At 36.3% G+C, this 12,859-nt stretch overlaps 2 protein-coding genes across 3 annotated transcripts; one reads left to right on the top strand and one right to left on the bottom strand.

The window, feature by feature from the left end:
• Positions 1–170: 170 nt before the first annotated feature.
• On the bottom strand, positions 171–7,199 carry LOC120279372. 2 transcript variants are annotated; one of them, XM_039286298.1, is made up of 13 exons: positions 6,895–7,199; positions 6,185–6,237; positions 5,762–5,877; positions 5,210–5,576; positions 3,972–4,154; positions 3,371–3,545; positions 3,207–3,287; positions 3,052–3,110; positions 2,881–2,953; positions 2,646–2,724; positions 1,010–1,101; positions 790–856; positions 171–703 (listed from the first exon to the last, which is right to left on the bottom strand). In XM_039286298.1, the coding sequence occupies exons 1-13, from the start codon at positions 7,145–7,147 to the stop codon at positions 502–504; spliced, it is 1,800 nt and encodes a 599-aa protein (XP_039142232.1). In that variant the 5' UTR covers positions 7,148–7,199; the 3' UTR covers positions 171–501. The 2 variants fall into 2 exon arrangements, with proteins under 2 accessions (XP_039142232.1, XP_039142231.1); XM_039286297.1 differs by having other exon boundaries at positions 3,052–3,287; positions 6,895–7,198.
• Positions 7,200–9,514: 2,315 nt separating this feature from the next.
• On the top strand, positions 9,515–10,414 carry LOC120278582. Its single transcript, XM_039285329.1, has one exon. The coding sequence runs from the start codon at positions 9,515–9,517 to the stop codon at positions 10,412–10,414; it is 900 nt and encodes a 299-aa protein (XP_039141263.1).
• Positions 10,415–12,859: the final 2,445 nt, after the last annotated feature.

Genomic DNA, 12,859 nt, shown 5'->3' with positions numbered 1-12,859 from the left:
GGTTCCAAGTGAGGAAATCCCTCTCAAATACTGGGTTTATCCTCATCCCCAGTCAAACAACGTAACAGCATTCGTTTGCCCCATCTATTGGTAAATTCTATAAACATAGATGACCATCTATTTTGGGGATGCAATAATATAAATATATACACCAAACAAAACAACAAATATCTACTGAAAAAATGGGCCTCAATTCAGTTCAGTTGGCCAACTTGTAACCAATGAGTTTCAAGTATTATATAGATTAGGTTAACTCTGAAAACAAACTAATAACAAGACAAGTCAATAGAAGGAAATCGTCACCTAATCTATTACCTAGGAAATTAAAACTAGTATGCAGATTAAAAGCAAAACGTGCAAAGTAAATAGTAATCAATTCACAGGAATTCAGCAATTAATGGCTATCACTTAAACAAAGTAGGCAACAAGAGGAATGGTGTTTCCCCTCCATCTCTTTGGAGAAGAAATATATATAATAGGGCTTGACTGGATATGATTTTGTCAACTTCCCCTTCCCCTTCCTCTCTTTGATCTGGAAACCACTTGTTTTTTTCCCTTGCGAATTACGTTTGGTTGGGGTTCAGCCAGCATTCGCTCAATTGTCTTCATTCTTGTACCATCACTTGAGTTGCTTGCAATGCCTGCTTGGCTTCCATTGATGGCGGGTTCAAGATTTGATGTAGTGTTTAACTCAACCGATGAACTGAAAAGTGGAAAACAAGTGTTAAAAAAATTTGATTTCTATCATTAATCAGTAAAGAAGATAAACATATCCACTTGTGAATGTACTTGTTAGCAGAAATCTTTTGTGTTGATCCATTCTGTGGCTCAGTGTTTCCATTGTTGTGTCTCGTCTCTGCAAAACCATATTATTAATGGCTTCAGGAAGGTTCGTGAAAAGAATTACGTGACACACCTCAAGCTTAAGCACATGATGAGATTAAATAATATAAATAAAATAATTAGTTAAACAGACAAATGGCAGAAATCATCAAAACTACTGAATTACCAGAAAGAGAATGTGTTTCTCCAGAAGAAATTTTAGTCATTTGTGGTCTGTCGGCCTGTGATACTCCTTGAGACCCAGAATTTTTCTGCATGCTGAAAGCAAATAGAATGATAAACATCAACATATGGAAAACCTCAATAAACCAAGAGGAACTAAAAAGCAGTTAAAAAGAAAATCTGGCAGAAAAATGATAAACAGGTATAGATACAGAAAGTGTTGCAGGCCGGTAATTGACACAGATAGAAGAGAGAAACAGAGAAGAGGGAGAAGAGAAGATAGGGAGAAGAGAGGAAAAGGACGAGAGGATTTGGCAAATATTCCTTCCTAACAACTCTCACCCATTTAATTACAACAATATCTCATCGTTAATACTCACTAATTACTGACTATTAATTCATAACAAAATCCCGGTACTTGGTCCCCACGACACCTTGATTCCCACGGGTGCTTCTCCTGACGCTGGTGCTGCTATCCCCAGCCACACGGTTCGCATAAGTATAGGTTCAGATAATATTATATCACTCAGAAAAGAACCAACTAACTAGAATGAAAAATGATAAACAATTACAGATAAAGAAGTATACACTCAGAAAATATTATAGGGAATGAACTTGGAATGTTTATAGATCACCTGATTTAATATCTTCCGACTATAAAAAGTGAAGTTCAGAAAGAAACATAACTCAACTATAACACTCTTTTAGTATTAGTATAGCCTTTGACAATGCAGTTTTACCTCATACACTATCCTAATTAAACAATTCTTTGTAGCAAACTTCATGGAAATCTTAGGGCAGCTTTCAGCTATAGAAAATCTTCACTTTTGCCATAATAATAACAGGACCTAATCATATGTTAGATTTTATATTTTTGGTACTAGTGGGCCCTATATGGGCTCTATATGGGCTTAGGAGTCTTACACCAAAAAGTCTCAAGACTTAGTGGCTCAACCCCTATATCTATATATAAACCCATTACACTTCTATCACACAACCGATGTGGTACTATATTTCCAACACTCTCCCTCAAGTTCAACTCGGTCGAACTTGCACAGACTTGCACACTACTTGTGTCTCAGAGGTCCTACACACATGGAGGTCATACATGCATGGACTTGTACCACATCGGTGGCTTCACTATATTTCTCTGATACCATGTTAGATTTTATATTTTTGATAATAGTGGACCCTATATGGGCTCTATATGGGCTTAGGAGTTTTACACCAAAAAATCTCAAGACTTAGTGGCTCAACCCCTATACCTATATATAAACCCATTACACTTCTATCACACAACCGATGTGGTACTATATTTCCAACATCATACATATAAATTTTGAGTAAATTTGATATCTTCCACCATTTGTTTACCCATCCTTAGGTGTAACCAGTGGCTATTAAACAATATTTATTAGCATTATCCTATACACTTCAAGATAGCTTCAGAATAATGAAATTTCAGATTAGAGATGATAGACCCATTCCTACACATCCTGAAAGAATATCCTGAAAAATACATGAAGAGGACAATAGAAACATGGCTCCCATGTAGTTTTCAATGATAAGAGGACTTCATTTTATCAAGATTCTGCATTGAAAAAGACAGAGGAGACTATTTTACACATGAACTAACCAACCTTAGCAGTAGAGGGTTCGTCTCCTCTGATGGCATTTCATTCGCAGCAACTAAGGGATTTTCTGTGTTAGATGAGGGCCCTGTTCAAATAAAAGATAAGTATATTTCATCAAATCAGCAGTTTGTCTCCAATAAATTCATCCGAGATGTATTATAAAAAAAAGGACCATTTGCATCACTGGGCATTAAGTAGAAAATGTATGCACTCAGTAATAGGATCTGATAAGGAATATTACCACCATTCTCCACTGGCAGACAAGCAGCAACACCAGCAGTCTGCACCTTCATTCCCGAAGGTTCTTCGACTTCCTTGAAAAATATAATAGGTGCATATTTTATCTTGAAAGAACAGATAAAAATGGAAACTAAAGGCATTCCAACAGAAGTAACATGAGGTACTCCATTACCTGATTTTCAACTGAAATACGTACATCAGAAGGATCAAGCTGCCTAGGTTCACCCGCAACTATAGATTGTGACAGATCGGAGGAATTAGTTAGAATTGGGATTTCTAGTGTAGCGTTTATTGAAGGAACTGGATTATGAGGCTCTGAAACAATACTGGAAATGATTTTGCTTGTTTTAGTGGGATGACTAACAGACAATTTATGGTGATCATCTGAATGATCCTCAAGATATAACCCTGCAGGTAGTTCATAGACACATCAAAACCTTCAGTAACTGGGAAGGAACTAAGCCTATGATAAGCATCTAGAAACTCCATACCTGTTTTATCAGCTGCCAATGAAATTCTAGAATTACCATGTTCCAAGAATCGTTCAAAAGAGCCTTGTCTGGATTTGGGAATGCGAAAAGCATCATCTGTTGACTTCAAGCGGACATTCCGATTTTCAACATTTGCATCATATGATCCAAGGGCAACATAATTCCTTTTCAGGCCCTATAAAATATTTTGGAAAAACAATATACAATCATCAACAGGAAGATAGAAGATAATAGTTTTGTTTACAATTGCTCAAATACTTGACAACTAGTGATTGATCATCTAAAACTCACCATAAAAAGAAAATCAACCAAGTTCTAGTATGGCCATACGGTAAACAAGGTCACACCCAATTACCCCAAGATTATAATAAACATCATGACTTATATAACATATTTTGAAGTAAATAATAAAAGAGAAAATTAAAACCAACTTAAGAGAATAAATAAATAACAAACCATATAAATACAATTCCAAAGCACCAAAAAACACTGAATTCATGGTTAATATCAGTTAATCATGATATTAACATTAATTTATATGTACCTTTTTTTTTTTAACTTTTAAGCTTGTTTATTGAAGGATGAGTTCTAAGAAGAGCACCTTCAATGATGGGAAAGACTGGTTATAAGTTGCATGGCAAGTTTCATCTTTGACAAGATGCCCCCCACTTGAAGGTGGGGTTTTGAAGCCAATATCACTCAAGGGTGAAGATTGCCATGGGGGCAAACATCGCATGTATGTTTTTGCCACATCTACAGGAGAACCTACTTCACTCGCAATATCCTGCCAAGAAATAATCATATTTACAAGCCTGTATGATATGAGAGGTGAATAATCAAAATTCAACTTAGACAAACAAAAACTTCATTTAAACAAAAGCTTAGGCAATGTTGAAACTATCTGCTGGTTGCATTCCAGTGAGACACTAAGCAATGGTCCCATCACACAAACAATGTAAAAGTTTGACAAGTTAAAAGTATGCTTGTAAGGAGAATAAAAAAACCTAAATTAGAAGACTCACTCACTGAAAATAAACTAAATAAGAGAAATGAGATCAAATAAGATACCAATGGACCCAGTATGATGTCATAACTACAGAAATCCTTGAGGCCTGGTAAGATGTCAGGGTGTTCTCAAGAGAATTTCCTGGAATAACATTTAATTAAGTATATATAACACTATTTTAACATGTAACTCTTTTTCCCAAAATTTAAATCATACCAAGATAGAGGTTAAAACATTTCATAAAGGGGAATGTCAATCAAGTTCCAAACTGGAATTTAAGGAGATTCTTTCTTTGTCATTCCAGCAATGAGATGTTTTGACAATGTTTATCATATAAAAATTTCAAAATTTTAGATCCAAGGATCTTGTGGCATGATAACAAACTAACCAAAAGCACATAAGATCCACATCATACAATGTTCCACACAATAATCAGATCAACATCACAGCAAAGATAGTACCTAAAGATGGCAAAAGAGTCTAGATAACCAAGATACTCGTTAATCCCTCTTTTAGCAGCTTGTTAATAAATGATATTCTATTGCACTATCATGCAGGTTTCTATGAATATCTATTAGGGGCAATATATAACTTTCTGGAAAGGGGTAGCCAAAATATTTACAGAAAAATCGAACTACTAGAAGTAAAGAGCCTCTGTAGGCAACCAGTATGTTTGACATCAAAATCTAATCTACAAATTTTAAATCAAAAGAAAGAATAGACGGGGCCATTTCAAGCAATAGTGATCATGTTCCACTGATATTTAAAACATGACAATGTAAAATGAGATTTTATCCTTTGAGCGTGAAAACAGAGTGATAAGCAGCACTTACATATTGAAGCATATCAGTGTTGAAAGCGCAAGGCCCACAGTCCAGATCAAACTTTGAACTTGACCCCAACTTCCTCTCCTTGAACCATTTCTTTGCCTCCATTACAGCTGTAGTACGGAGGTAAGGTGTGTGTGTCTGAAGAGAAGAATACCCAGGAGACAATGCATCTAGATTTATAGCACCATGCGGGATGGTTTCTTGTGATTTTGCTTTGCGATCGAAGGACGAGCAAGTTCCTTGAAAAGCTATATCACCACCACAATTCTTGTTATGAAGATTCACATCTTCCCCATACAGACCAACTTTATTAGACGGAGTTTCCACGACACGCGACTGAATTATCTTCATCAGTCTATCACTTTCATCCCTATGGAGAATATTGAATGCACAGCTAAAAATTTTGAAAAGTAAATATTATATGCAACAGCAACTGCATGGACCTCATGCTGATAGGATTATGCATCTTCTACACAGAAAATACATTCTGATTATGCAGCTCACACAAATTAGGATCCATCAAAATAGAAATGAGGTGCATAAGTTCTAGACTACCTTGAGAAGGTCTCTTCTGTGAGCAACTGCTCAATAGCAAGCTTTGTTTCACTTTTTGCCACAATTGCCAGGGACTCCTTTCCATGGTTAATTAAAGCCTCTGAATTTTGCCCATTCTGAAGATAACCAGACAAAGGGTATCCAATGATTTGGCAAGAGTAATCCCATAGAACTTTTGGGCAAAACTATAAATTTATTCTTTAAATGACAATTTCAAAAGGTTGGAAATGGACATATCAGGACTAAGCAGTGATGATAATAAAATGTGCAGAAAATCCAATGCTGAACAAAACAAATATGAACATCAACAGTACACGATCAATGTGAACTACATGGGTGCCACCATACTCATACAGCAACAACAACAAAATAATATCCTTGTGCATCAAATCAAAATATAAGGATAAAGAAGTAAAGAATTACCTGATTTTGATCAACAAGCTCTTTAGAAGAAACATCAGAAGCATCATCTTTACCTACAGAATTAAAAAAAAAAAAAAAATGTCATCATGAGCTGCAAAACAAGAATTTAGGCTATTACCTACTTTCACGAAATCTGTAATCAACTTAAGGATGAAATTAGCAACCAGCTTACATTATTCAGTTCAGTAAGATTTAAGTTACCTTTGCATAAACATGGAACAACATGCCCAAAAATTAGCAAGAACAGCAACTAAATTTATTGTCAAATTATGTTTAAGCTCAAATTTAGACAATGGCTCATATATTTTTCTGCAAAACCCGAAGCATATACAGAATTGCTTCTGGCAAGAAGACTTAAAGTTAAACATATTCTTCATTCCCGGAAATCCAAGATAATCATAAAAAATTAAAGTGCACGACACATCACTGACTAATTTTTATTCGTGTATTCTCCCACCTCATCTCAAATTACTCCGAAAAACAAACTCCTCTTCCCAAAAAACACCAACCAATCCTTGACCTAGTTCCCCTTCAAAGGGGCATCCAAACCCTAATCTCAGCACTTATCTAACTAAACAAGTTGCACACCAGATCAACCCCTCATACTCAAATAAAAACATCAAAGAAAACAAACAAGTACGCTCAAAATGAAAACCACCAACCAAAATATCACCAAAAAAACAAGAGAAACGGATAAAAAAAGAGCTCACCGGAGCAATCCGAAGAAGAAGAAGAAGGGGAGCTGGACTGGGAGCCAAAAACAGACGAAATTATCTTTCCAGCACCAGAGATGAGACTCGAGATCCATTTAGGGCTCTCCGACTGCGCCGTGGATCTCTGCGGGCGAGCATAGGGCGACACAGCCACCTCCCCTGCCCTGCTCCGGCCTCTGAGCATCTTCCCACCCGCCCCGCGCTCCTCCTCCGACTCCTTCGATCGCCGTCCCATGAAGATCGAGGCCATGGCGAGGAAGCGAGCACGTGAGAGCAAGAACGAGAGAGATAGAGAAATGGAGGGAAGCCGACGAAGCAAAGGATTAGAGAAGCTTATTATTTTATAAACAGACCCCTTAAATTATAATATTTGCACATGTTTTTTTTTTAACTTTTAAGATTCTTTTATCTGCAAACACCTCGAAAAATTTATTATTTAGTGATACACACTGGCCGAGTGTTTAAGAGAAAAACGTGAAGATTGTTTAAAGCTGTGAAGTTTTCAATTATACCCCTAAAAGAATTGTGACTTGTTATTTATTTAAATAGTTGTGGGTTATCCGTAGGAATTCGCCCCAAGAATCCAAGATCACTGCTGCCAGTTTTTTTTTTTTTTTTTTTTTTTTTCATATGATTTTAATTTGGTTGAAATTCATATTCCAATAATTAATTTTATAAATTTAATTAATATTACTGCAAAACTATCTCTTGTAAAAAATGTATATATATATATATATATTTTTAAAAAAAATTATAAATATTTTTTTATTAATATTAACTAAAGCGATGTTTATTCCGGCACATATAAAAGTTTTTCATCTATGTGCACTACTCTATTATCTTAATTATCAAGTAAATATTTTAAGTAGATATTTTAATTTAAAAAATATTTTAATTGGGGCAAATACTACTCTCATCTTGTGACAAGGAGTTTGGCAACTCCATGTCTACAAAGAAACAATTAAAAACTCATTACTACACTACATTTAGTGAGATTTGAACTCGAGACTTTTTAAATGTTTCATTTATTTTTCACAATAAAATCATTACTACTGAGCTATGAACCCTTTAATAAATAGGAAGGTAGTAAAAGAATAATTTCAAGCCGTCTAATGTTGGATACTTCTTTATTTTAAGTCTTTTAACATTTTTTGCAACTTTGTAATTAGAATAATTAAAATAATTGTAATAAATTAAAAAAATTAATAATTTTTAATTTAAAGTTTAATCAATTCAATTTTTTTAATCAAATACAATAAATTAGGCCTTTAAATTACTTTCTATAAACTTTGTTGAGAAGGAAGTATAATGCCAATTATCAGACTTAGGTTAAAGCAAACTTATTTAGTCTTTTGAAGTTGAATGTTATGATAATTAGTTTTATGAGCACAAAATTAACTTCTTAATTAATGAGGTATAAAAAAAAAAGAAAACACTTTGATATTAGTTTTTTATTTATAGAAATTGATCTTGATCAATGGACTTATATGGCTATAATCGGCAGTATTTTGTGTGTTTTTCAATTATTGATGCAGTCTTCACTTGGAATATCATTTAATTTTTTTTAAAGATATTGTTATGGCTCAACGTCAATTATTTGAAAGCTAAAGAAATTAAAACAAACCATGATACAAGCATGTGTTTTACATGATGCACGGTGCATAATATCCCCCATATAATGAATTGTGTATATTAACATTAAAATTTTGATGGAATAGCATGCATACATATCTCACATTATTATTATTATTATTATTATTTAAAAAAAATGGACAAATCACATGTATCACCGAAAATTGATCGTTAATTCATGCATACTCCACGTGAAAATCAAGGCACAAACTAACTCCCACATAGAACTGTTTTAGCATTATCGGCACCATTGATGGTTTTAAATATTGAATAATAAAAATTCCACTCAAATATTCTTTTCGTAGTGAGATAGTATTATGTTTGTTATTATTATTATTATTATTATTATTATTATTATTATTATTATTATAGAGTATATAAATAATCCATGTTTTAATTAAAAAAATTAACAAAAGCCCTTGGCAAGTTAAATTTCTGGTTCCCCTCAACATAAATCTAAATGTTTCGATATCATGAAGAACTTAGAATTAAGGAAAATCTCTTCTGCGGTAGGCCCTGAGGGGACCGCCGCCCATACACCCAACCCCTTATTATGAAAATCATTTCCTGGAATGTTAGGAGTTTAGGTAGGCCCGCTAAACGCCACCTAGTTAAAAATTTTTTGTCCTCTCTTAAAGCTGACATTGTCTGATTACAAGAATCTAAGTTGCCTACACTTCACAGATCCCTTTGGAATTCCATTGGTGGGAGAGCTCTTGACTTTTTCGAATTTATCCCTGTCTCTAGTTCTGCTGGGGGCATCATCATGTCTTAAGATAGTTCCAAAGTGTCTGGAACCCTCATTCACTCGGGGATCTTTTCCCTTACCTTAAAGTTTTCTAATAAAGTAGATAATCTTTCTTGGGTCTGCACAACTGTTTATGGACCTAATTCCAAATCCATACGTCATGACTTTTGGAATGAACTTCGTTTAGTTCACAGTCTTTGTTCGCCCACCTAGGTTCTTTGTGGCGACTTTAACACTATGTTTTCCCCTAATGATAAGAACAGAGGTATTCCTAACCTCGGTGACCTTGCTTCGGCGCAAAACTTCCTTAACGAGCTTAATTTGGTTGACCCCCCACTTCATGGCCGAAGCTTCACCTGGACTAACGGACAGACTGACCCTATCTGGACCCGTCTTGATCGTTTCCTTCTTTCACTTGATTGGTTTTCTGCTTACCCAAGCTCAATTCAATCTGCTTTGCCCAGATTTGGCTCTGACCATGCCCCTGTCTATTTAGAGTTTGGTCCCCACACCCAAAGATCTCGTATCTTCCGCTTAGAAAAATCTTGGTACAATAACGATCAATTATGCTCTCTTATTCATGATTGGTGGACAGAAACCAATCAGGAGGGGTGCGGTGCTTTCGTCGTTTCAAAAAAACTTATTCATCTTAAACACTATCTCAAAGTTTGGGCTTCTGAGAATTTCGGTTTCATTTATGTGCAGAAAAATGACTTACTCTTGGAAATTAATTCCTTAGACTCGATTAGTAAGAGTAGGGATCTATCTGATCTCGAAGTTCTTCGTGTTACCCAGTTGCGCCAGGATCTCTCCTCTATCCTTAGAGAAGAAGAAACTTATTGGAGACAGAGATCCAGAATCACTTGGCTCAAAGTAGGCAATTCAAATACAAAATACTTTCACTCTATCGCCAATGGTCGGTGCAACAAAAACTTTATTCCAAGAATCTCCGTTGACGGCTCTTGGATCGAGGGTAACCAAAATTTGGGTAAACTCTTTTCTGATCATTTGGGTTTTCTCATTGGTATTGCTAGACCATCTCGCTTCCTTTGGGACTGGCAGCATTTGTTCAATTCTAGAGATGTTGTTGATCTCTCCAACTTGGACCAGCCATTTTCCTTGGATGAACTTAAATAGGCAGTGTTCGATCTGTGCGCTGATAAGGCCCCAGGCCCCGATGGCTTCCCAATCTTTTTTTTTTCCAAAAGCACTGGGACCTTGTAAAAGATTCCTTGATTTCCCTTTGCAATGATTTTTTTGATGGGAAGGCCAACCTTGATCGCATCAATTGGACTCACATAGCTTTGATTGCTAAATCTAATTCCCCTGAGAAGTTAACAGACTTTTGTCCTATTAGCTTAATTAACTCTTCCTGTAAAATTTTATCAAAAGTCCTTGCTAATAGGATGAGATTTGTAATAAGTTCACTTGTGGATGACTCCCAATCGGCGTTCATCAAAGGCAGATGCATTGTAGATAATATTATTGCTGCCCATGAATTAATTTTCCATCTTCAAAAGGAAAAAGTGCTTGGTTTTGCTTTTAAAGTTGACTTCGCTAAGGCTTTTGATTCGTTGGATTGTGACTTCCTCTTTGATATTCTTGCTGCACGGGGTTTTAGTTCACGTTAGATTTCCTGAATTTCTAACATCCTCCACACGTCTAGACCCAAGGTTCTTGTGAATGGGGAACCTCATGGATTCATCCGTTGTAAACGTGGTTTACGCCAGGGAGATCCCTTATCCCCCTTCTATTCTTACCATTAACTATACCTCTTTGAAAGTGCCTATGGTCTTACCATTAACTACAATAAGAGTTGTCTTTATTTCACCAATTACGAATTTCAACCAAGCACATTTTCAGCTTTGATTCTTAATTGTACTAGAGATTGCCTTCCACTCACTTACCTAGGTGTACCAATCTCTGGACGACGCCCCAAACGCGAAGACTGGACAAAGCTAACTTCGATGGTGAGAACCAAACTTTCTTCTTGGAAAGCCACTTATCTTTCTCTTGGGGGTCGTCTCACTCTTCTTAACTCGATCCTCTCTTCTATCCCTACGTATTGGATGTCTGTTTTCAAATTACCATCCTAGGTAATAAAGGAGATAGATAAAATACGCAGATACTTTCTCTGGAAAGGACCGGACCTTGGTTCCAAAGGTCTTTGCTTGGTCGCTTGGGATAGAATTTGTCATCCTCGTAGTATTTTATCTATCTCCACTGCTTTAATAATGCCCTTCTTGCTAAATGGTGGTGGAAGATTTACACTAGGCAACAAGGTTGCTGGACTAAAATTATCCACTTAAACTACCTTAGCAGAGGCCCTCCTGGGCCACTCTTCCATACCCCACCAAGGAACAAATCTTTCTTCTGGGCTGGTATCACCCCTACACATCCTGTTTTTAGAGCTTGCACCTCGAAAATGATTCACAATGGTGCCTCTACTTTTTTCTGGTATGATAACTGGATCAGTGGTGGGGCCCTAAAGACATATGGCCTGATTTCTTCAACATCTGCCAGACACCCTAGATTACTATCAGGCAACTCTATTTGAATATTTCTAATCTTGAGTCTTTCTTCCTTGAGGCCTCTCCTGATGATTTCATTCCCCTTATTCAATCAATTCTCGATTGTTCCTTGTCCCAAGAGGATACGAACATTTGGACTTAAGATCGTAATCACACCTTCTCGGTTCGCTCATTTTATAAATTCCCTGTTGATGGTGGGTTGCGAACTCCACTTTATCCGTCTTTTTGGAAAGTGGAATGCCCCAGCAAAGTCACACTTTTCTGTTGGCTGGCTAATGATAACAAAATTTCAACTTTATCTAATCTGGCTAAGAAAGGTTGCAACTTCCAGAATGCAACAGATACCTGTGTTATGTGTTATAAAAATTCAGAAACTATTGATCATCTTTTGATTCACTGTGACTTTACTTCCCAAATTTGGGCGTATTACCTGAACATTCTTAATTCGCATTCGAGTCCAAACTCGCTCGATCAAGTGTGGTTGTCTTGGATTCCTTTCCTGGATGCGTCCCAACGCCCTTTCTGGGATCTTCTTACTAGGGCAATTCTCTGGAATATCTGGTTGGAAAGGAATAGAAGAGTTTTCAATCTTACCTTTCTCCCTATTACATCAGTGATTTTTAAAATTTCTCATATGCTTATCGATTGGTGTTCTGCAGCTAGAGACTCGACTCAGCAAATTTCCAGCGATAACCTTCAGTCTGTCAAGCACTCTCTCGACTTCCTGAGCGTCAGATCAGCGGATCTCGCAAGCAGTTCGATCCTTCCACAGCTTCTGGAGTGACCCCTCTTTGACGGACTGAGTTGACCTCTGTAGCCTCTTGGTGTATTTCATCTTCGCAGTGTTCGGTTGGGGGCCTTCGTCTTTGTTTGATGTCTGTCTTTTCTTTTTCTCCAGCCTTTTTCTTTTCTTTTTTGTCTGTTGTGGACTGTCACACCGCTGGTGTTGCGTCTTTTTTTGCGGTTGGTTGTATTATTTGTGTTGGTTATTTGTTTTTGCTGTTCTTGATCTTTTAATAAATTCGTGATTTAACCACTTTACTTAAAAAAA

Source organism: Dioscorea cayenensis, chromosome 16 (genome assembly GCF_009730915.1).
Source record: "Dioscorea cayenensis subsp. rotundata cultivar TDr96_F1 chromosome 16, TDr96_F1_v2_PseudoChromosome.rev07_lg8_w22 25.fasta, whole genome shotgun sequence".
NCBI classification, from domain to species: domain Eukaryota; kingdom Viridiplantae; phylum Streptophyta; class Magnoliopsida; order Dioscoreales; family Dioscoreaceae; genus Dioscorea; species Dioscorea cayenensis.
Note: the sequence above shows the minus strand (reverse complement) of the source record. Positions and strands in the feature narration are given on the sequence as shown.